The sequence below is a fragment of the Brachionichthys hirsutus genome, chromosome 8 (assembly GCF_040956055.1).
Source record: "Brachionichthys hirsutus isolate HB-005 chromosome 8, CSIRO-AGI_Bhir_v1, whole genome shotgun sequence".
NCBI classification, from domain to species: Eukaryota; Metazoa; Chordata; class Actinopteri; order Lophiiformes; family Brachionichthyidae; genus Brachionichthys; species Brachionichthys hirsutus.
In genome coordinates, this window is record NC_090904.1 from 9,853,792 (window position 1) to 9,875,842 (window position 22,051).

General features: G+C 50.5%; 2 protein-coding genes across 2 annotated transcripts; one reads left to right on the plus strand and one right to left on the minus strand.

The window, feature by feature from the left end:
* Window positions 1–2,685: 2,685 nt before the first annotated feature.
* Window positions 2,686–7,632, minus strand: lhfpl4a (LHFPL tetraspan subfamily member 4a). The gene is made up of 5 exons (XM_068742614.1): window positions 7,227–7,632; window positions 4,927–5,163; window positions 4,800–4,816; window positions 3,905–3,937; window positions 2,686–2,739 (listed from the first exon to the last, which is right to left on the minus strand). Exons 1-5 carry the CDS (start codon window positions 7,630–7,632, stop codon window positions 2,686–2,688), a joined length of 747 nt encoding a protein of 248 aa, XP_068598715.1.
* Window positions 7,633–9,368: 1,736 nt separating this feature from the next.
* mtmr14 (myotubularin related protein 14) lies at window positions 9,369–21,604 on the plus strand. The gene is made up of 19 exons (XM_068741926.1): window positions 9,369–9,525; window positions 11,086–11,234; window positions 12,044–12,152; window positions 12,414–12,489; window positions 13,116–13,176; window positions 13,308–13,430; window positions 13,523–13,596; window positions 13,675–13,745; window positions 13,816–13,890; window positions 14,119–14,185; window positions 14,436–14,521; window positions 14,896–14,972; window positions 15,725–15,761; window positions 15,914–15,984; window positions 16,231–16,289; window positions 17,004–17,136; window positions 17,294–17,470; window positions 18,114–18,311; window positions 18,615–21,604. The coding sequence occupies exons 1-19, from the start codon at window positions 9,388–9,390 to the stop codon at window positions 18,790–18,792; spliced, it is 1,959 nt and encodes a 652-aa protein (XP_068598027.1). The 5' UTR covers window positions 9,369–9,387; the 3' UTR covers window positions 18,793–21,604.
* Window positions 21,605–22,051: the final 447 nt, after the last annotated feature.

Here is a 22,051-nt window from a genome sequence, read left to right on the forward strand (position 1 = left end):
TTTTTGTCAAATCTTTCAAGTTTTTGAAATCAAATTCAAATCTTGTCCGTTCGGTTAAAGACGCTACAGTACCGCGTCCTGGCCACCAGAGGGCAGCATTGAGCTACATATGAATGAATCCAAAAAAGGAGACGGCATATTTAAAAGTGTGTGACGTCATTACAAACGTCATAATATGAGGTTCAGTACAACAATATAAACAGCTGACACAACAATACAGGCGGCGGTAATCTCCTCCGACATTCCTTAAAGGAACAGTTACCCCAAAAATGTAAATCACAAGGATGGACTCGTCGGCATGCCGATGGAAGCCGAGTTGAAGTTTCTCAGCCTTCGGGAACATTTCTGGAGCTTCATAGCATTTCAACTGAATTTAACATCGCTGTTAAAATCATTCTGTGACATTTTAAATTACTAGACCCTGTGGAGGGGAGGGGCTTAAACGCACAGCTGCTGCCATCACTCGACCTTTGACCTCCTATGTAACGGAGGTGTGCAGCCCTACCTGAACCTCGGCGCTCTGAGGTCACACCTCACCCTTGAGTGGTGAGAGGACCGGGAGGCACGTCACTCCGGTTCAGACGCCGGCCCGGTCTCCCCGCCCCACAACGGAAAACAGCGGCAATCTCTTCTGACGTGCTGCACAACCCGCTGGCCCGCGGCCATCTTTGAGCTGCTCTGTGGTGGCTATAAATAGCCCTGGATGGCGGCTAGGAGAGGCATACTCCAAGGTGGAGATTTGTTGCTCGGAGATCCAGGAGGTGCAGGTTACGCATCAAACAGCCCCCAAGTTTGATAACTGCAGAGCCTGACATCATAATCGCAGCTTTTAAATGCACTGTTGACCCAAAAGGACCGGAAAAAGGCCAGAATGTTTGGGATGCTGTTCTGTGGAGCCATGAAACCAAACTGGATCACTGCTAATGAACCCCCTCCCCCTCAAGAAGCACGGGGGGCGGGGGGACTCGGTGATGCTCTGGAGCCGCTCTGCTTCCTGGTCCAGTTGGATCCTGCAGCCGGTCAGATGCATTCCATCAAGGATCCCAAAATCCTAGAAGAAAGCTTGTCCATCTGTGAGGAGGATCAAGTTCGGACAAACATGGAAAGCCTCCGGTGGGATCGGAATAAGGTAAACTGGGAATATTCCAATTGGAGGAATCTTAGCCCGTGAGGATTGGGCTAAGATTCCTCTGAAGTGTTCGCCTCTCTGCTATCAGGTCCCATTCAGAGGGACAAGAGTCACGTTAAACATTTGTTTGAGTAACAACAGCAAAGGAAGATAAAAATTAGCATCCAATAAATAATAATAATAATAAAAAACTGTCGATCAGTTTATTACGTTTTTTTGTTGTTGAAACAACGACAGTAACAAATGTGGCGGCTGACGCCATGTTGGAATCTCCTGCACAAACAAACATCACAGCATCTAATGACTAAAGAGAAATAAAGTAAACAAACATTTACAAAGGTAGAGGCTCCATCGTTTAACGCGCCGCGTCTTCCCTTCCTGTTTGTGACGCCTGTTATCCGGATGCGTCTTCATTCCAGCGGCCATCTCTTCTTCTTCAGCTTCACCGGTTTCCTCTTTGCTTTATGTCTTCTAAATTTTTTTTACCTTCTAATTTAAACTTAAAACGGACTCAGATCTGTGAACGTCACGTTTTGATCGATCCGGCCTCAATGCTGACTCACTAAAACGCTAAAATGAGTTGTGCTGCTGAAGACCCGGTTGACGATGGGCTTGTACCGACCGTGACCAGGAAGTCGACCCTCCCCCCCGGTGCAGTCTGAGCTTCCGAGGCTGTTCCGGTTAACTTAAATCTCCCAATCCCTTTGAGGGCTAAACTAATGGTGCAGTTTGACCTGTTTTATCGTAACGGTCCAGATTCTGCCAGTCGGTGGCCCCTGAACTAGATAAACATTTAAAACTGAACAAGAGAATTAGTGGAAGCCGAGTGGGGGACAGTGCGGGACGCCTGTTTTTCTTGCGAGGTCTGTCCTCCCAACATGAAGCTCGGCGCCGGCGGTCCTGGATGGCAAACGGAGTCGGAACCTGAGATCAGTGCAGCATGCAGGGCCTGTCCCCGTGGCCGATGAACCGAACCGTCCAGATCGGATCCCGAACGGGGCCGGTTTTCAAAGCATGTGGAAGAAATGGCTGAGCCTCCCTCGTCTCTCTGGCTGAAGGAGGACGGGACGTTTTCCATGGTTTGACGGCAGAACAGGGTCTCGTACATCTTACAGGGAGCGTCACGTCAAGAACCGTAAAAATGCTTGAAAGAGTCTCTTCTTACCCTGTTGCTATGGAAACGTTTACTTCCTGGGATGCAAACACTTGAAAATGCCTGAAAAAGACTTTAACTGTACAAAAATCTTCTTTTTCCTTCTTGTTTTTATTTTTATTTTAGTAGCACCCGTGTGCTTTTAAATTTGCACCTCATAGCGTTACTTTAGAAGCTGGAAATCCTGGAAAAGCATTAATAACTTTATAACCTCTGTTATAACCCTGTCACCAGACAGCAACACTGTTCTGAATCATTTGGTCCCAGAGTTTGATGAAGCTAACTTTAGCCTTCCTCTTTCAGTTTCCACTTTGGTCCTAAACCTGAAGAGCTTCGGAGAGGAGAGGAGGAGGAGGAAGGGGAGCAGGAGGGCGCAAGACCGGGAGGAGAGGAGGTTCAGCTCTCAGTGGAACCGCTGGACTCCGAATCTTAAATCCCTCGTGTCCTGGATTTCGATCTGGAGGAGGAGCAGACAGAGAGGAGGTGTTACAACAGACGTAGCATCAGATTAGCAGATTAAAAACTCTGGTTTGGATGGAGGCTTGGTGAGGAGGAGGTGACATGGAGGAGGCCTACGGAGTGAATGAAGATCCGAAGGAGGATGTTACAGCTTGAGTCAACGTCCTGCTTTCAATAATGAGGTCATAATGAGGATGCACCAATCAGATGTGTTAAAGCAGGGGTCCCCAAACTACGGCCCGCGGGCCGGATCCGGCCCATTTCCACATTTGGCCTCTTGCCAGTGACCCAAAATAAAAATTACTTATTTTCCTTTCCATACAACAGGAGTAGCCTCCCTTTTATTTTTAATGATGGTCACATATGGCCAGAAAGTTAATGTTCCGATGTTCTGTAATATCAACTTACTACATAGTAATTACTTTGTAATAACAGGGCAAGTTTCCTCACCTCCACTGTGGCATGGTTGGCAGCATTGTTGAGGGGGGCAAAACGGCCCTGGTCCCACTACGGGAATGAGATGGAGCAGGGGCAACAGGGTAGGTCCAGGGCACACCTGAGCGGAGTGGAGTGGACCAGTGGTCCAGTTCACTCCGCCCAGGTAAGGCCCTAGGCCTACCCTGCCGCCCCTACTCCACCCCACCCCCACAGCCGGATGCGATCCCAGTTCCTCCAGCTGTGAGTCGGTAACCCTACCGACCACGCCACCGTATAGGTGAGGAAACTTGAGGTATTACTAAAGTCGTACCTGTCAAATAATAAGTTGATATCTCAGACCACCGCGTGTTGTTATGTTGTTCTGTGTTGCTATGTTGTTGTGTTGTTATGTTGTGCTTTTTCCTTTTGTGTTATGTGGAGTGGGCGTGTCTCAGACCAGGTGACGTCGTACTGGATTCAAAACCAGTGCCTCTGGTCTAAAGTCAACAATGCTACTGTCTATGTTTGGTGGGGTAACATCTAGGTGGTGTAGTGGGTGGTGCGCTTGACTCCCTGCTAGAAGATCCTGGGTTCAAAACCAAGGTGTGCAGCGTAACCCTGACCCGGCCCCTAAATGTTTAGGCACCCCTGCCGTCATCACACTTTTCCTCCATCAGAGAAGGGAAAAGTGATGTGGCCCTCACAGGAAAAAGTGTTAAAGGAAAAGGAAAATCGATGGGTCTTACTCCGTCCAATCGCAGCGAGGAGCCAAGATGGAGCTGCGGGGAGGAAGCAAATGTCAGTTTAGTTCTTCTAACCGTCCACAGAAATAAAAGCCGCATTAGTCATTTGCAGCTGGGATTCAAACCCGAAACCTCACGTTTCCTGATCAGCAGAATCAACATGACGTAGTGGAATATTAGAGACACTGCTGCTGCTCAAGTTCCCAGAAGAAGAAGAGCTCACATTTATTTTTCCTGCTCACTCTATATTTGTGTTTGCAGGTTTTTTATTTTTAAGATCATAATTAGTCTGCCCCCCCCCACCCCACCCCACCCCCAACCTCTCTGTGATGCTGATGTGCACACAGAACGCTGCAGGGCCTGAAGCGACCAGCGACACTCCTCACTGAAAGGCCTTCCTCGAACTGACGTCTCCTCCTCCTCCTCTGGGGGGGGTCACTCTGCTGCTCGGGGGTGTTTTCTCTAACACGCTGTCACCTTTTGTTTTCCTACTTTTCTGCACATACATGGTGGAAAACCCTCCGATTACACCACCTCTGATGAACGCCTGTCCCAAACGGACACGTCGGCATTCTACTGATGCTGTCTCCAGGGGGGAGGAGTCATCCAGCCGGGGGGGAGGAGTCATCCAGTGACATCACTCGAGCCAGCATCCGTCGAGTTAAACCACGCTCCTGGTTTCCACCTGAGGATAGCATCTCCAGGCTACATTTGCAGTCTTCATCGCTAATGCTTGAGTTGCATTGTGGGTAACCTAGGCACCAAGTTTAGTTTTTTGTAAAACACGTAGAGCAGCATATAGAAGCTCGAGAGGCTGCTGCATTGCTGTTACAGGGTAACGTGGTCATGTGACCGTTCATCAGATACGACCACAAGAACAACGTTGGCGTGAACTCACTCTGGAAGCAGCGAAATCTGCAGGAAAGACAGACACAAAGCAGATGAATAATTACAAACGGCTACACAGAAACATGGTCGACAAAAAGAATAAATAAAAGGAACGCATTTCACCAACCACTCCTCACCTTTGCTGTCGGCCTTCGCCTCCTCCTGCAGGAAGTCGCCCTGCCGGTTGCCGAGTACGAACGCGAGGAAGGAGAGGATGAGGCCGTTCAGGATGCCGATGATGGCCAGGATGTAGGCCCAGCGCACCGAGCAGCTTCCCAGGGTGTACCTCCCCGTGTCCTCCCCACACATGTCCCGGACCACCTCAGCGTCCCAGCCATTAGGGTAGACCACGCAGCCGAGCACCAGGCACACGGCTGGGGAGCAGAGGGTCGCCGTTATTTACAGGGAGAGACGTCAGGGTTACGGGGGTCACTCACAGCATCCGTAAATTAAAGATCTGATGCCGTGGCTCTGCTGCATAAAGTGTGCGCGTCATGCACCTCAGGGCTTTGGCGTTTGTGCGGATTTGGTCTTATTCAACTCTCCTGTGGAGGAAATCAGGCCAGCGCATCAGGCTGAGGCCAGGCTGGCCCGAACAGATGGGTCCCTGAACGCCTCATTGACTGGACCGATGCTGCTGAGCGCATGGACCCAGCTGACGCACAGACTCGGTGTGTGAGCACACACACACACACACACACGCGCGCAGGTGAACATTTGCCATGGATGGAACTTTTGAATCCCAGAGAGGATGAAAAAGTCTTGCATCATCGTTGCCAAAAAATGAGCAAGTAAACCCAACACAGCTCATTTAATGCATGCTGTTAGGAGGAGTGTGACCTCTCTGCTCCTCTTTGTTCTCCTGGGGAGCAGCTGTAGAATTGATTTTCTCATCTCCTCTCCCAGCTTTGGAAATGGCTGCCTGTTTCCTGCCTGTTTTCTCCTTGTTTCCTGCGTATTTCCTGTGTATTTCCTGCATGTTTCCTGTATATTTCCTGCATGTTTCCTGCTTGTTTCCTGCGTATTTCCTGCGTATTTCTTGTGTGATGATCCGGAAGAGATTCTGGATTCTGGATCAGTTTGACTTTTTTGGTAACATTGCAGTCAATGGAGCTTCAAAATTTGTTCCTCAATATCCAAGTTGATTATTGAACAGCGTTTATGGAATTTGACACAGTCATGTAGGATGGGGGTCTCTATCTCACCACCGAATTTCATCTGGATCGGATCTAGAATGAGGTCAGGAAAAAACTCTTCCTTCTCCTTTCACCTCCTTCACCCACCATCTATCCTTCATCTCATTCTCTCAGCACGGTCTTCCATCCAGCCGGCTCCCTCCTCCTCCTCCTCCCACTGTGTGTGCAAAAGCCCACTATGGTGTCATAGTTTATCTTGAACTTGACCTCGTGTGCCTGATTAAAAAGTCAGTTGGGATTCTGAAGGGATTTTTTTCAGACCCCGCCTCCATGTCATCTTCCGTTCACGCTGTCAGCGTCGCTCCTGCACATGACAATCAATCCTAGAAAAACGTAGAATTTTACATCTTTATGGCTTTGAATGTTGGACCTGTAGGATCAATACTCTATCCTCTCATCAGATCCGCTGTCAGTCAGTCGTGATGATGTCATATCACTAAATAGATCTCGCTCTCTCTCCCCCACAGAACCAGAGAGAGCAGGAAAAACATCCCCAGTCCTCAAATGCACCGCCGACCCGGACCGTAAACGCCTCCTCCCTTAATGTCAGCTCTTCCAGACCGAAGCACAATTAGCACTCCTCCCTCCCTAACCATGTTCCTCCTCCTCAGCGACAACACCGGAGCAGTGACCGCTTTCATCTGCATCACGTCCGGTTAATTAGAGCTTTGTGAGATTACGCAGAGGTATTTCTCTAATAAAGCGATTAAAGAAGAGGATGTTGGTCCTTTCTCCTGTGGGGTGCATCCCACTGCTCGGGGGCCCCCAAAAAGGCTTGGACCGCCTCTGGCCTGTTGGGAGGAAGATGAGGATGAACTGAAGGTTTAAGTAAATCTACCAACCCTAAAACAACGATTATTTAAAAACCTGCCTCCGTTCTGTTGAGCTGCGTCTTGTCTGACACAATTACACGCGCAGGACAGCTTTTACGCGCGGAGTTCGTTCGAGCGCTGTCACGCATGAATGGATGCGCCGCGCGGGGGGGACGGGGGGGGGGGACGGGGGGGACGTGTGTGCGCGGATCACGCATAATGCGGGATAATCTGGGAGGCAGACATGGCAACAGGAATATAAAGTGTGACCTTTGATGCGACACCGCTGAAGGCATCTCGTTATCATAACTCCACACAATTACGCGCGTTCTCATCCAGTGGGATGAAGAAGAGGAGCAGGCTGTGTCACGTGACAAAGTGAAATAAAGATTTATGAAATGAAAAAATAAAAATAAATCCATTCCTTACCGCATAGCAGCTGCATCCACGCGCACGTCTTGTAGACCGTGGCGGTGTTGCAGAAGAAGAAGAGGATGAAGCAGCCGATGCAGGTGAGGATGAGCACCGTGGACATCAGCACGAACACGGACGCCGCCTTGAAGGCCCCCGACGGGATGGACGCGAAGTCGGAGAAGCTGCCCTGGCACAGCAGCTCCCGGTCGGACTTGCCGTTGCCCACGCAGTGGTGGAACAAGCCGAAGTAGCCGGCGTGGGGGGTGCTGACGCTGTCCCCGATCCAGTAGGGCTGCATGAAGACCACCACGTTGATGATGGACAAGCAGATGGTGAAGATGGCCCACAGGACCCCGACGGCGCGCGGGTTGCGCATGTAGGCGTCATGGTAGAATCTGGAGGCTTCTTGTGAAGGCAGCATTTTTGTCCCCCCCCCCCCTCCCGTCACAACAGCGGCAACCGGCGGTGTTCCCTCTTCTGCTGACCCCCCCCCCCCCCCCCCCCCTCCCTCTCTATTCGAGAGAAGACAGGATGAAAGTAACTAACCAACAAAGAGAGAAATAATTCCTCTGCAACAAATGTCCACAGGTATCTCTCTCTCTCTCTCTGGTGGTCTCACATCCAAACCTCCCCCTCCCCCTCCCCCTCCCCACCACGGATCAATCAGTCTAATCGGTGACGCGTGATCCAGCGGACGGAAAAAAGATCAACTCTCCTCCGCGTGCAACCCGCAGGCGACCACCACCATCGTCTTCCTCCTCTTCACCTCCTCCTCCTCCTCCTCGCCGCCGGCTCCGCGGTACATGCAGACCCAAAAGGATTCAAAGAACCCACCGAGCTTCCCCGAGACGACGGAGACTCCTCCTCCACGGACGGACACGCCGATGCGGCTTCATCCTATCACTCATGCAGGATGAAGATGATGAAGCGCGCCCCCGAGGAGCGTGCGGATCATGTTCTTCCGTCACAGCAGCGCAAAATCCCCGTGTGAAAGAATACATGTGCTTGTCTAAAGACGCATAGAAGCCTCATAGTGCGCATGTGCCGGATCAATAAATTATTCTGATTCTGATAATAGAATAAAATTCCCCCAAATTAGACTATTCAAACATAACTGTCACGTGACTGTCGTGATTTTCTATTTGTTTTTAAAGGGATTTTGAAGTACAGTATTGCTAGAATAAAATACTTTGGAAACAAGCTGTAATTAATAAAAAAAAAAGTGATAGATTAGGGTCGTATAGCTTTATTACATCTCTCTCTCTCTCTCTCTCTCCATTCATAGTGTTGCCCTCTCGGTCACAGCCGCGCTGCCTGGTGTTCTTCATTTAATTAAACGTGTATATAATATTATTATATTTTATTATTCCTATGTTCCACGTCTGTATGTTTTAATCTGTGTGTATAGCACTTTGTTTTGACGTGCTTTATAAATAAAGTTGAGTTGAGTTTCAACCTCACCTGCAGCGTCATTAAATACGTCCAGGACCACGTGACAGTCTAATAAACTCCGCCCATCGCTCTCATCAACGACACGCGTCATTTAAAAGGGGGGCGGTGACCGTCACGTGGTCCCGCGAGCTTCCTGTTTACCGTCCGTCGCAGCGGCACGCCAGCGCCGTAGATTGCGACACGTCTCTCCGCTGCCGGGGCTTTTATTCGGGACAACATGGCCTTAGACCTTGTAGCCGCAGGGCTGAGTGCTGCGTCGCTCCGATCCGTTGGTCGCCATGTTCGTGACTACTGAGGAAACGTGAGCAGGCCGCGAAAGGATCCTCGGGCTTTCCTGACCGGAGGCTAGCAGGTGCCGTGTTGTTCAGGTGTCACCAACGCAAAGCCCAGAGCAGCGGTAATGTGGAGGACTACAAACGAACCGTTATTGTTTAAAATGAGTAAACGAGTAGTTTAATTAACCGGAAGCCACCAGACTCCACCTGAAAAGCTGAGCTAGCCTCTTTTAGCTGGTCCTGCTAACCCAGCTGGGCTTGTGTTGCGGGACCGTAGCAGCTCACCGGTGCCCGGGACTCGAGGAGACGCTCCGGCTCTGGCCCCCTCAAGGAGGAAGCTGACTGGGAAGGGATGGCCTGGTCGGTCTTCCCGTCTCAAAGGACACGGTTCTGCGGTTTTTGAAGGAGGTCGAGTTCGACTGGAGGCCGCCGCCCGGGGTCGAGGCGCGATGATGGCCGCCTCCTCCCCCTCGGCCGTCGGCGGCTTCGCGGCCACCGGTCTGCCGGTTAGAAGGAGCGAGGAAATAGCGGATTTGATCGATTTGTTCTCCAGGATGCAGTACAGAGCGAAGGAGGTCACTCCTCGGGTAAGATGTCTTCATTTGTGGCTGTTTGTGTGAATGTAAAGCAGAACTTCATTTGAAAATCAGCGGAATTCCCTTTAAATAATTCCCCATTAAAGCAACTCTGACTCCCGAGAGAGACTACCGTAATTCTCGGTGTACAAGCCGCTACTTTTTTCCAATATTTTGAACCTTGCGGTTTATGCAACGACGCGGCAAATTTACGTATATTTTCCCACTTTCTTTACGAGCCGTGTTTCGTTAAAGACTATTTATTTTCGTTACAAAATTAACGCCCGCCCGCCCGGAGGGAAAGCCCCGCTTGCGCGTAGCTGGGGAGATCTGCGAGAAGGGCCCGGAGCTCGTCCAGAGTCGCCGCCGCTGGACCGCCGTACCCGGTCCCCGCCGCCTGTCCGCCATCCGCTACGCGGCGTCGGACGCGCCGCGTAGCGGGGAAGGAACCCACCCCCTCGACCTCCCGGGCGTCCCCACCCCTGCCGCACCGCGCTCCCGCGGACGGAGGATGAGGGGCACGGGGGCAAGGGGGACGGGGACACCCCGCCAGGCGGGCGCGCGCGCGCCGCGCAGCCTCCGACGGGCGGAGAGGGGAGGGCGACGGGGCGACTGCTCCCCCAGCCGCGGCTCGAGCCCAGCCCCGCTTCGCACCCCAGCCCGACCGACCCAGCCCTTAGAGCCAATCCTTATCCCGAAGTTACGGATCTGATTTGCCGACTTCCCTTATTCTAACATGCCAGAGGCTGTTCACCTTGAAGACCTGCTGCGGATATCGTTACGAGCCGTGTTCCGTTAAATATCATTTGTCTCAATGCACTTGCGGCTTACGAATATGTGCGGCTTATTTTAGTACAAAATATATATTTTTTTTAATTCAGTGGGTGCGGCTTTTTCACAGGTGCGCATAATAGTTCAGCAATTACGGTAATGATTTATTTATTACCATTAGGAACCAACGATGAATCCGGCGTGGGCTCAATCAACCTACACGTCTTTGAATATATTAAATAAACACATTTATCTTTTATTCACAACTGAAGTGAATGGGATTTGTTTTCAAATTAATGTCAATAGTAAGGGACTTTATTTAAATGGAGCCTTTCTGAGATGATGCATTAGAGGCACCCTATTTGCCAAAAAAGGTAATAAATGTAATTTGCACTTGGAATCTGTCATTAGCGAGACGAATGCAGAACATGAATGCAACAATTTAATGTCTCGCTGCATTGTGACTTCTCTAGTAAATAACATAAATAAATATCAATAACAACACATTTGCCACCATGATCTAGGGCACACATAGATCTGATTAGTAGATTTGTGATTGATATGATCGGCTCCCGTCAGTGTAGTAAACGGGTCATTAATCGAGTTCCCTGTTTTTCCCTCCTCCGTCACGTTTGACCTTCTATAACCTCCATAAAGTCCTGGGACTTCTTCGTTCTGCTATAACAGACAGGAATCTCGACTCTGTGTCTCGAACCGACTGCGCTGAGATTATTTTTATGTCGCAGGAACCACCACCAGGTTCGACGGTGTTTCTGAAACATCGTTTTTGTGTCTCTCCAGGTTGAAGCCATAGAGAAGCGTTGTCTGCAGTTATTTTCCAGAGATTATAAATACAGCATCATCCACAACGCCAACGGAGAAGTGTGCGGCCATTACCCTCGGCAGATCGTTTTCCTGGAGTACGAATCCACCGATATGGATAGAGAAAGGTGCCCCCCCCCCGTCTCAGTCCGTCCATCCTGTTTCCGGATCCAAAGTCTGCTCGGTTATCAGTTACTCTGTCTGCGGCGCAGGGAGCAAAGGTCGTCCTCCAGCACTTCGAGGCAGCGCTAAAGTCGAGCGACTCTGTCACAAGAGGTGACAGGCGGCGATTCCCACTCCGGAATACTGCAGTGGAACAAGATTCCGCTTTATAGCCGGGAATGGGAAATGTATTTCCACAGGAGCGCTTGATAAACCTGTAAATCCTTTATAATATTATTTCCATTTCATCGTCTGTCCTGCAGTTTCCCCTGAAACAAAAACGTCATTTTGGTGGGGGAAGGATGCGTTTATATAATTTGCTTATTTAAATATTCGGCTGGTAGAATATTACGCTGCACCTTTTCAGTTTTCCCTCTGATGTTTGTTGTTTTCCACCTGATAAGAGGCGCAGAAGACGTTTGTGTTTATCTGGAAGCGGTTTTATTCGCCGTCCGTCACAGAAACCTTTTTGATGGGTGTTTTCCGTGCGCTCGTTATTATCCTTTTGAATCCCGCCCCTTTAATGGCTTTAACCCTATAACCACCTGTTTTCTGCTGCTCCAGAGGGCAGCGCCCATCTATTTGTTTAGCTAGCGTACACGTCACACGACTTGGTGACTATTCCGGGGCGAGCGCGGCGCCTCCTCGTTCCCGCTGACCCTGCAGCGTGGCGGTGAACTGTTGTCCGGCGCTCTGTGATTGCATCTCGTGCACCAGGTGTCACTCTGGACCGACCGGCCTGCTGATGAACGCGTGCGTGGCGGTTTGTGTGCAGGTTCGAGAGCGCGCTGCAGATCAGTAAGCTGCAGGACCTGGTGAACCGGAGCAAGCTGGCCCGCTGCAGGGGGAGGTTCGTCTGTCCCGTCATCCTCTACAAGGGCAAGGTGCTGACGCCGGGCCGGGAAGCCTGCAGCCTCTGCTCGGGCTGCGTTCACTCCAGTCTGTTGTTTGTTTGTTTGTTTGGAAGCAGGGTCACAAAAAAACTAATCACTCTGTGGATCATCAGACAGACGGGAACTGATTGCTTTTAATTTTTCATCCCATTTGCTGACTGCTTCGTATTGTCTTTATTAATAATTCTTAAAATTTAAACGTGGTCGATGTCTGCCGATTTTAACTTTCATTTTTACGCCCCGTCGTTTCAGCATATTTGCCGGTCGTCCACTCTGGCGGGATGGGGCGAGCTGTACGGACGCACGGGCTACAACTACATCTTCTCAGGTACGGCACGCCGACGCTCACCCCAGCGGCGGCGTCGGCCGAGTTCCTACGTTCTGAAACCGACATCCTGACAGCCACGCCCGTGTGTCGGTGCTAGCGGTGTCTTAAAGGTATACACAGGTGCAACAACGGCGTCGTGTTGACTGACCGTTCGTCATTGTTTGAATGAGTTTTAAATCCTTGTCGCCGCGGCTACAGGCTGTCAATGACCCACTTTCTGAAGATGTTCCAGTTTAGGGCTCTGGTTTTGTCTCTTCTGGTCTGGTGTACCAGCTTGAACCAGTTTAGCTTCATGGAAACTGACTAAACCAGCTCTTGTAAACGGTAGGTGGCGAGAGCTAGTGGCAGGAGGTAATTAGCAGTAGCCCTGTGGTAGCCAGTTAACACGGCATCTCAGGAGGCGGGGCTTCCCGTGTTCTGGAAATGAGCTAACGCGGTCATGATAGGGAAACGTTAGCCAGCGGTTAAATATAAAATAAAGGATCATTAAAGACGCGTTTGTCTTCCCCGGGTGTTGTAGCGCGAGTGTAACCGCAGCAGAGCAAACGGATCCGCCCCGGCCCGGAGGCTTCAGGAACTGGGCTTCCGTTGTCCTCGCTCTGAGTGCAGGTGTTTCTCTCTTTCAGGTGGGAGTGACGATACCTGGATGGAGTCTGAGGAGGTTCCAGAAGACGACAACGCCGCCGGGTAAATAACCTGATGACCCACGGGGTTTATAGTCAATGGATGGAGAACATGAGGCAGAGAAAGCCCGTCCATTCATTTCTCCTCCTCCTCTGCCTCCTCCGGTCCTCCTCCCCTCTCCCCCGCCTCCTCAGGAACGGGGAGTCCCAGCTCTTCGACAAGGTTCGAGGCCACGACATCAAGCTGCTGCGTTACCTCTCGGTCCGCTACATCTGTGACTTGATGGTGGAGAACAAGAAGGTGAAATTCGGTCTCAAGTAAGAAGCGACACGGAGCGGGTCCAGCGGGTTCTGTACCATCGGGCTGCACCGGCTGCCGAAGGCTCACATCCTCATCCTCCTCTCCACAGTGTGACCTCCTCTGAGAAGGTAGACAAGGCTCAACGCTATGCAGACTTCACGTTGCTCTCCGTGCCTTACCCAGGTAAGCGTTCGGCGCCGTCCGGCTGGGATCCGAGTCCGTTCATCACCTCACACATAACAGGGTGTCTCTCTTCTGTAGGGTGTGAGTTTTTTAAGGACTACAAAGACAGGGACTACACGGCAGAGGGTCTTGTGTTCAACTGGAACCAGGTACTGGGTTCTGTTCAGCCGCGGGTCAAGCAGAGTTCGGTTCTGTTAGTGATCGCATGTCTCCTCTTAGGACTATGTGGACGCTCCTCTGACGATCCCCGTGTGCTTCACCCAGAACCTGAACATCGACTGGACTCGGTACCAGGTACCGTCTCCCATACCGTGGGGCTCTACTGCCCCCTGCTGTCCATCCTGCAGTTTGCCGCGGTTGTGATTCGTGCTCACGGCAACGTGAATATTCTTTGATGAACCAGAACTTTATTTAGAACCAGAAACTATTTCAGTAACTTGAAGAGGAGCTTTAGGGAGCGATGCCTGATTTATAACCTTACTCTGTGCGTGTGTGTGTGTGTGTGTGTGTGTGCGCGCGCAGTCCTGGGACCTGGTGGAGCAGACCCAGAACTATCTAAAGCTGCTGCTCCACATCATCAACAGTGACGGTAGGCTGGCTTTGGTCAAACACATCCTGTATTCAGACGGAGCGGTGCGTTCAGGGACCTAGGAATATTCTGACTTCATTCTTTCATTGATGGTTTATGTAGAAAATGAAATGCCCGAGTCCCGATGGAGGCCGACACGACTCGAGCGCGATCGGGTCTTTCTGACACGAGTCCCGGCGCTGCCCGTGACGTCACCAGTGCGTTCTTTGCAGGTCGCTTCAGCGTGTCGTTGACGTTGTTGTCGTTTCAGACGAGAGCGGCCTCCTGGTTCACTGCATATCGGGCTGGGACCGGACGCCTCTGTTCGTCTCCCTCCTCAGGCTCTCTCTGTGGGCAGTAAGTTCCTTTTAACTCCCCCCGTGTCTCCGCGAGACGTCGACTCGCCCGCCGGCGTTCATCAGTGGCTCCGGTAGTCCCACGCTGACTCCGCCTCTCCACATAGAACTCATTTGCCCGTTCATACATTCTTTAATTGGCTTCTTCTCCAGCCGCTGCCTTTATGAGAAATACAGCCTGCCGTTATAAATACGTAATTCCTTTCTCCGTGTTGTACGTTCCGCCGAGACCCCAGTCTTCCTTAAACGGAATAAGGAATCGTGGTTGGTGCCCGGCGCGGCGTGGCGTCCCGTGGACAATCCGCCCGCTGTGTTTTATCCGCCGCTGCTCGTTTGAAATGTCTGACTCGCTTATGCCGTGTGGTTTTTCCACAGGACGGCGCGGCGCACGCCAGCCTGGAGCCGGCACAGATCCTCTATCTGACCATCGCTTACGACTGGTTCCTCTTCGGGTAAAAATAATTGCCGCTATCATAATTTCATGACTTTGCGACCACGCCGCGTTAGCCCGCATAAATAGTTTAGCGGTGCATTTGAGGCTTCTCGGCGCCATCTGGTTTGAAGCGAAGCGAAGTGATTGTCCGCGATCCATAATTGAAGAGCGTCTGGTTAATGACAAACTGGGAGCGGTGGGAGAGGGAGGCCGGGACGACACGAGGAGAGCAGGGAGGCGCTGGTTTCCTCCTCCTCCTCCTCCTGGGATTCTTCTTTCACAATTGCAGCGAGATCGGCCCAATTCTCATAAAAAGCCACTTCACTGCCAGCCAGACGAAGTAATTACGCGCCAGCAGGCTCAGCAGGCAGGAACACACACACACACACAGACACACACACACACACACACGTGTGTGTAACAGAGGGGGGCATCAGGAGAGGAGCTGACACAGGGAGGTGCTGTAATTGCTGCCTCCACCTCCTCAGTCACTGACCCACTTCAGGACTGGAGGTGATTTATGGAGCCGATTGATTTGTGTCCTCTGAAGCGACACGACTGTAATCAGATTACTCTGCGCTACCTCACGTGTGTGTTTGTGATCGAAGACGGGGAACAAAAAAGGAAATTCAGGTTTCACATTAAACATAAGTTACTTTGATTCAAATCTGTTACGTTTAATTGATTTCACCGACGACGATGATGATGATGATGGTAGATGAATCTCACGTGACCAATGATGCAGCTCTTTCCTCTTTATCTGTTTCACAGTCACATGCTGCCAGATCGACTCTCCAAAGGAGAGGAGGTGAGTTTGACTTGAAACGCGTTTGTTTGTTTTTCAGAAGGCGGCAGACATTATTAATCAGGACGGCAAAGAAATGGAGACGATTGGACGTCTCTGTGAAGGTTCGCGTCGGACGGTTTCCTCTCTGATCGAAATGTTTCTTTCTTCCTCAGATTTTCTTTTTTTGCTTCAATTTTTTGAAGCACATCGTCTCAGAGAAGTTCTGCGCTGTGAAGAAACAAAGGTCTGTTCCTCCGTCCCCGTCCTCTCCTTTCATCCGGCAGTCTTTCGTCTCTCTGTGATCTTTCCTTCTTTGTCTCTCTCATTCATTCCGTCTCTATAATAAAGTTCTGGTCATCTGATCGCCTCTCTGCTGAGGTTTGGAGTATCAGTGCCCCGACCGGAACGAACCGGTGTCTGTGGGGCTATGTCTCTCTCTCTCTCTCTCTCTCCTTTAGATCTTCTAATTTCATCATCATTCTTCTTTCAGGAGAAAGAACTCCCACTTCAAAGAAGGTGACTTTACTGTGGATGACCTCTGCCAGTTAAGTAAGTCTTTGTCTGATCAATAACACCCCCCTGACTGTCAGGATTAATATGATCAATTTCTAAGTTTCTAACAGATGAAATTGTATATTTGAGAAAGAAAAATCAAAATCCTGTTCTTGAGGGGGGGAAACAAAGCTTTAGCAAAGAAAGTACGATTTCCTCAACCACCATTATTTATTAGCTTTATTGGTAAAATATATCAATAAACCAGAGAGCGGTTTAAATAGATCAATACAGCAAATATTGCAGAGTTTTCCCAATCGCACCCATAAAATCAAGCACACAACCGTTTATCGGCTGAATAGGTAGAAGCGGTAAAAAAATGCACAAACACTCGTGACTTCAAGAACAGAACCGGGCGAGAGTCCCAGTCGGCGCCAAACGCGATGCAGGAACGCTGGAACGACAAACACGGCGCCGCTGCGATCCGACAACCGTCTCTAGAACTCGCCCACTCCTCCTGGGTTCTATCTTTACTCTCCGCCTCCCTCGTTCTGAAGGAACCCGAACGCCTCTGGCTGTTCAGCCCACGAAGGTCAAAGTCTTACGGCAGATTCTGTTCGCTGGAGGCAGATGAAAGGCCGGATCATTAAATACACGACATCAGATTGTCGTCGCGATCTCGGCCCGAGGAGAATCGCGCGGCGAGCCGTGCGTTAGTGAATGTCGGTGGGATTTGAACCTCATGGCGCTCCGCCGTGTGCTCCGCTGCAGAACCCCGGGATCGCGGCAGCGTGACGAGTCTGAGCAGCGAGTTCTCCCTCATCACCGAGGAGGTGGGCGGGGCCTGCGGCCTCTCCAGCGACACCGTGGACCTGTTCTCCAGCCAACCCCAGACCGCCTACTGGTCGGTAGTTCGTCTTGTGTTGCCGACACGTCATTCATGTTTAATCGGCGATTTGAAGTTAGCAATCCTCCGATCGATCATTGAATTGTGTTCTGCATGTGCTCTTCCTCCTCCTCCTCCTCCTCTGTGGATGCTCACATAGCCCTTCTCTCTGCAGGAGAAAAGGCACCGCCTCCTCTCCTCCGAGTGTCTTTTGGAATAAACCGACCTCTCTGGACGAGCACCTCTCCCATCCTCTCAACGAGGCCAGGTCCTCCAGCTCCTCGTCCTCCAACCAATCGGAACACGCCCCCACGCGAACCGGCAGCAGCCCATTGGCCGTCCCCGGGAGACGGTGAGCCGGTCGCCGCGGCCACAGCGCACGTTTGCACGCCGTCTTACGCACACACACTGAAGCTCGGTATTGTGGATGATCCCTGGAGGCTCGGCGCCGTCTTCGGCTAGCAGAGCGCCTGCAGCTCGTGCATGAGCCGTGAGGCCACGCCTCCTCCGACGTTCATCTCGGACCCTTTGTCCAAACTATCTGAGAATTTTCTCAGAAAGGACTGAAATTTAAATGATGCTAAAACGCGTTTGAGGCTCGCGTGTTGGGCGTGTCGTGTTTACAGTCCGGTCCAATCGGAGGCGTTCCCGGGTTCATTCGAGCAGAACCGCGTGGACTGCTGGAGGGTCGTGGTGCATTCAAGTGCTGCCAGAATAAATGGGGGGGGGGGGGCACAGTTCACGGGAGCAACGAATGGAAGAGTGATAAAAACGTACTAATGAACTTATCATTTTGATGAGTCGCTATAACAATCAACGAACCGCTGAAACGCCGCTTCGCCCGACTCGTCGCCGGGGTTACCGCTTCTGGATAAAACGTCGTCTCGACCTTAAACCGCATCCTGAACGTGAATCCGTTTGTCTGCGTTGTTTCTTGCATCCATTGCATCAGTCATGTGGGCTAAGACGCTCGGTATCGTCCCGTCACTCCTCAGGTTGGCGGCGGAACACGCTCGCTCCGGTTCCTCCCTCTCCACCGAGTACGGGAGCTGGCAGATAGTTTCGGGCTGCGGAAGCATCCACGACCACGCCCCCTTCCCTCCACCGCCGGCCTCCGCCTCGTCTGCTGCCAGCGCCGCCTACGACTCCCCCCTGCCCTTCAGTTTTCAGGACGAGGGACCCATCGGACGAACGTAAGCAGCGCCGAGCGACCCCCCCCCCCTCGCTGAATCGAGCGGCGGCCGGGGAGGGGAATGAAAGCGATAGGCTTTTTCCACCGGATACTTCCTCTGGTTCATCCTGCCGCCAGCAGGGGGCGCGTTTCATTTCTGATTTATCCGACTCCCAGCTCCGCTCGCTCGCTCGTACGTCGATCCAAAGGAAATCGGAGGGACTGGGAGGGAACGAGCTCTGTGGCGGTTAACTCAGGCGGACGTTGAACCGTCTTCTGTTGCTTTGATGTCCGTCTTCTGACGCTCCCTCTCCTTCCTCTGCAGGTGTCCCTTCTCCGAGCGCCGGTCACGTCTGGAGGCGGTGCGGGAAGTCTTCCTGGCGGCATACAGCTCCACGGTGGGGCTGAAGTCCTCGGCGCCCAGCCCCTCCGGCGCCATTTCCGGCCTGCTGGAGCAGTTCGCCCGCGGGGTCGGCCTCCGGGGCACCAACGCCGCCGTTTGAAACCCTCTCAATGTGACTTCAGGTCCTCCTCCCGCGTCCATCCGTCCATCCGCAGTTGATTTGAACGCGTCTGGACTCTAGAATAAGGTGCCAAACATCTTCGGTTCGAGGCTGAAGGATGATTTCTGTTCCGGACTTTCGTCTAATCTTCCGTGTCGGGTTCATCCGCCATTCAGGGAGGGAAACGCTTTCAAGCCGCCGCATCAAAAAGGGACGACGAAATGTAAATGGAGGCGTCTTCCTTTACCTGTTTCTAATTACTTGTGTGGCCGTCGCGTTCGGAGGAAGAGAGGCGCTTGTCCATCTTATTTTTGCGCTGCTCTTTTCTTTTCTATCCGATGAGATAAAAAAAACTGCACTTGATGTGTACAGCTTTTAATTTAGTACAAATAGATCATAGTGAAAGAGAATCTGTTTCAGAGCTTGTGGCTTCGGGGTCCAGATAAAGGAAAAGAGGCTGAATCTGAAATCTGTCGTGAAGAAGATGCTGTCTGTGTTTCTGGGTCTTATTCTGACCCGTCGGCTCCTGCTGATTCTCCTTATTGAGATTCCTTTCAGGTTCAGGAGGCCCGCTGACCTCCTCGCTCACGATCGGAACGTTGGAGGAGACGGTTTAACGAGCGTGTTTTTTATTTTATTTTTGGTGCGGCAATTAGAGGCCCGATGTCGGCTACGGCATTCAACAAATGTTCGGACACACCCAAAGGCAAAATGTGTCTTACTGTCAAAGCTGTAAGACGTAGTGATCGGACCGAATCACATGTCTCTGGCCGGGCAGTCTGAACGGATCCAATCCTTTTCAAGCTACATGTGATTCACTTGCTTTGATGTTTACGCCAAAGACCATCCAGGAGGTGAATCCCCAACCTTTTTCAGTTTGGCCTCGACTTGATTCTATATCCCGTGTCTCCTGCGTCTCCGGTCGTTGGCGTGGAAGCACGGGAATCACTGAGCTCTGAGTTAGCGGATCCATGAACCCATGTGATTCCTGCCCGGACTGAAGTCTCCACGCAGATGGGCATTTCTTCCTGGGCTGCTCCCTGTTCACATCTTAACGTTCTTTGTTTTCGTACATAGAATTCTGTTGCCACACTGTTTGGACGGCTGCTGCACCTCAGGACATTTTTGTTGTGCCTTTTTATCTTCAGTCGCCACCGGATCGGACGTAGTGGGTCCGGTTTCAGGTGTTTTTCTGTTCCTTAAATGGTTTTAAGAGATCTGTTTTTGTTTTGTTTTTTTAGCTAAATTTTAATGAAGGTTTTGACTGTAGCAACATTAGCTTTGCAATAAAGCTTTTTGCCCCCTTGGTTGCGGAATGAAGTCTGTTTCGTCGCGTGTTGATCTGTTTCATAGTTTATCATTAATACGATTTTAGGAAAAGACTTCTGCTCATCTCAGAGAACGCTGAGTCATGTTTTACCTCCAGTTAGCATTAAGAGCGATACTGAACCTACATCTCAAAAGCAATGTTTTATCTGCTTTCTGAAGACCGTGTATATATATATATTTTTTTCTTCAATGTTTACAAATGCATTTTTCAAATTGGACATAAAATGGCTGTTCCCACCCCTTGTTTTGATTTATGCTAGTTAGTTTAGCAGAGTTTCTCATACTTTAACACATTTCCCCAAATGTTCAGCTGTTCTCTTAACTGGCAGAAGTTATTTCATTTGCGCGACAGACGGACTCTAATTTCCAGCTATTTTTAAGCCATGTGATTCTTCTTCCCTCTGTCCCGTTTGCTCCGTACGGCTGCTTGTATCGCTTGTTTTCCGGAGATGTCGGAATGCTTTCATTTGTACCCTTGAACAAGCCGTCCGGCTTTGTGAGCCTTTCCGACAAGGATTTGTCCCCGTCAAGGTGTAATCAAATCAAATAATTTGATCATTTTGATCATTCCGACTGTTGTGGTTGAGCAGCCAATCACAGAGCTCTTCCTAAACCACCATTGCCATTTTCAAATTTTCACTCAATTGTCATTTGCAAATTTCAATTTGTCACTTCCCAGTTCCATTGTTGGCTTTTTTTCTCTTTTCTTTTGGCAAGACATCCTCCTGGTTTCTCATTTGCAGCAACTGTTGGTTTTATTTGTAAAAAAAAAAAAGAAAATAATTGTGTTTTCAGAATCTCTTTTAGAATTCGGCTGATCTTTATTTTCTCCGCGTGAACAGGTTTTTGTCCAGTCGATGCATCTTTTAAGTCTTTAAATCTTTTTTGGTCTTATAGGCGGACAGATCAGAAGGAGAAGGTAGCTATTGTGAGTTTAAAAAAATCACCTTTGGGAAATTCTTTAATGATCTCATAGCCTTTGTTCTTTTGGTTTATTCATCATATTTTGTGAGATACATTAACTATTTACTCCACACCCTCCTCTTCCTCACGCACCTCAGCTGATTTATTAATGTGCATTTTTAACGCTAATGAGAATTCTTTCAAAAAGTGCGGCATTTTATACTTACTTTGAACTTTAGACATGTGAAATTGTTAGATGCTGATTTTGTGCGAGCTAATTTCCCACCGCTTCAGAGGTTTGAACTCTTTCAGTGTTTCATGAATTATTCATTCACAAATATTGTAGCGAGCTTTCCTAGAGAAACAATGTTTATCCTGTTAATGACTGTTGATGGTGTGATGCGCAGGAATGGGTTCACTCCTCACTGCTCCTCCTGCTCCTCCTCTGAGCCGTTTCTTTCTCCTCCTCCTGTTTTCTCAGACTCAATTCCTCTCTCGACACAAAAGAGGAGTGGAGGAGGTGAAATGTCTCACGTGACACGAAATTGAAGGCATGAATTAAATATTTTCCAAACGCAAACGAATCGAATAATGCAGGTGTGTTTTATTCCCTCCGCGCTGCCTCGCAGGCTCCGGTTCGGTTCGGTTCGGTCCGGTCCGGACGCCGCCGCTTCGCAGCGCAGCCTTAAGATTCAGCAGAGAATTATTAATCTCCATTAGTTGGTTGTGTGATTGTTCGCAGCGGACACGCGCGGGGGGTTTCCGCTCGTTCACGCCTATACCTGCGTGTAATTTAGAGGAATCCCGCGTGATGACTCCACGCGGATCGGCGCCAGGTGTGAAGTCGAACCTGGAGCCGTACAGATAACAATCACGAAACGTCACAAAGCTCCTCCATCTGGGACGGTGGCTCCTCCTGCTGCTGCTCCTCCTCCTGCTCCTCCTCCTCCTCCTGGCACACGTCGGGTCGGCGCGCCTTGTGGAGGTCTCTGCCTCCACCTGCCGATGGATGGAGAGAAACGAGGAG

What these genes read in the sequence shown, in the direction of transcription:
- lhfpl4a (XM_068742614.1), bottom strand. Translation starts at nt 7,632, where the DNA reads ATGCTGCCTTCACAAGAAGCCTCCAGATTCTACCATGACGCCTACATG. An exon ending in GTGGATGCAGCTGCTATGCG is followed by an intron (nt 5,164 to 7,226) that starts GTAAGGAATGGA and finishes TCTGCTCCCCAG; the next exon opens with CCGTGTGCCTGGTGCTCGGC. An exon ending in CCTCGCTGCGATTGGACGGA is followed by an intron (nt 2,740 to 3,904) that starts GTAAGACCCATC and finishes CTCCTCCTCCAG; the next exon opens with ATCGAAATCCAGGACACGAG.
- mtmr14 (XM_068741926.1), top strand. Translation starts at nt 9,388, where the DNA reads ATGATGGCCGCCTCCTCCCCCTCGGCCGTCGGCGGCTTCGCGGCCACC. An exon ending in TTGTGTTCAACTGGAACCAG is followed by an intron (nt 13,746 to 13,815) that starts GTACTGGGTTCT and finishes GTCTCCTCTTAG; the next exon opens with GACTATGTGGACGCTCCTCT. An exon ending in TTGGCCGTCCCCGGGAGACG is followed by an intron (nt 17,471 to 18,113) that starts GTGAGCCGGTCG and finishes GTCACTCCTCAG; the next exon opens with GTTGGCGGCGGAACACGCTC.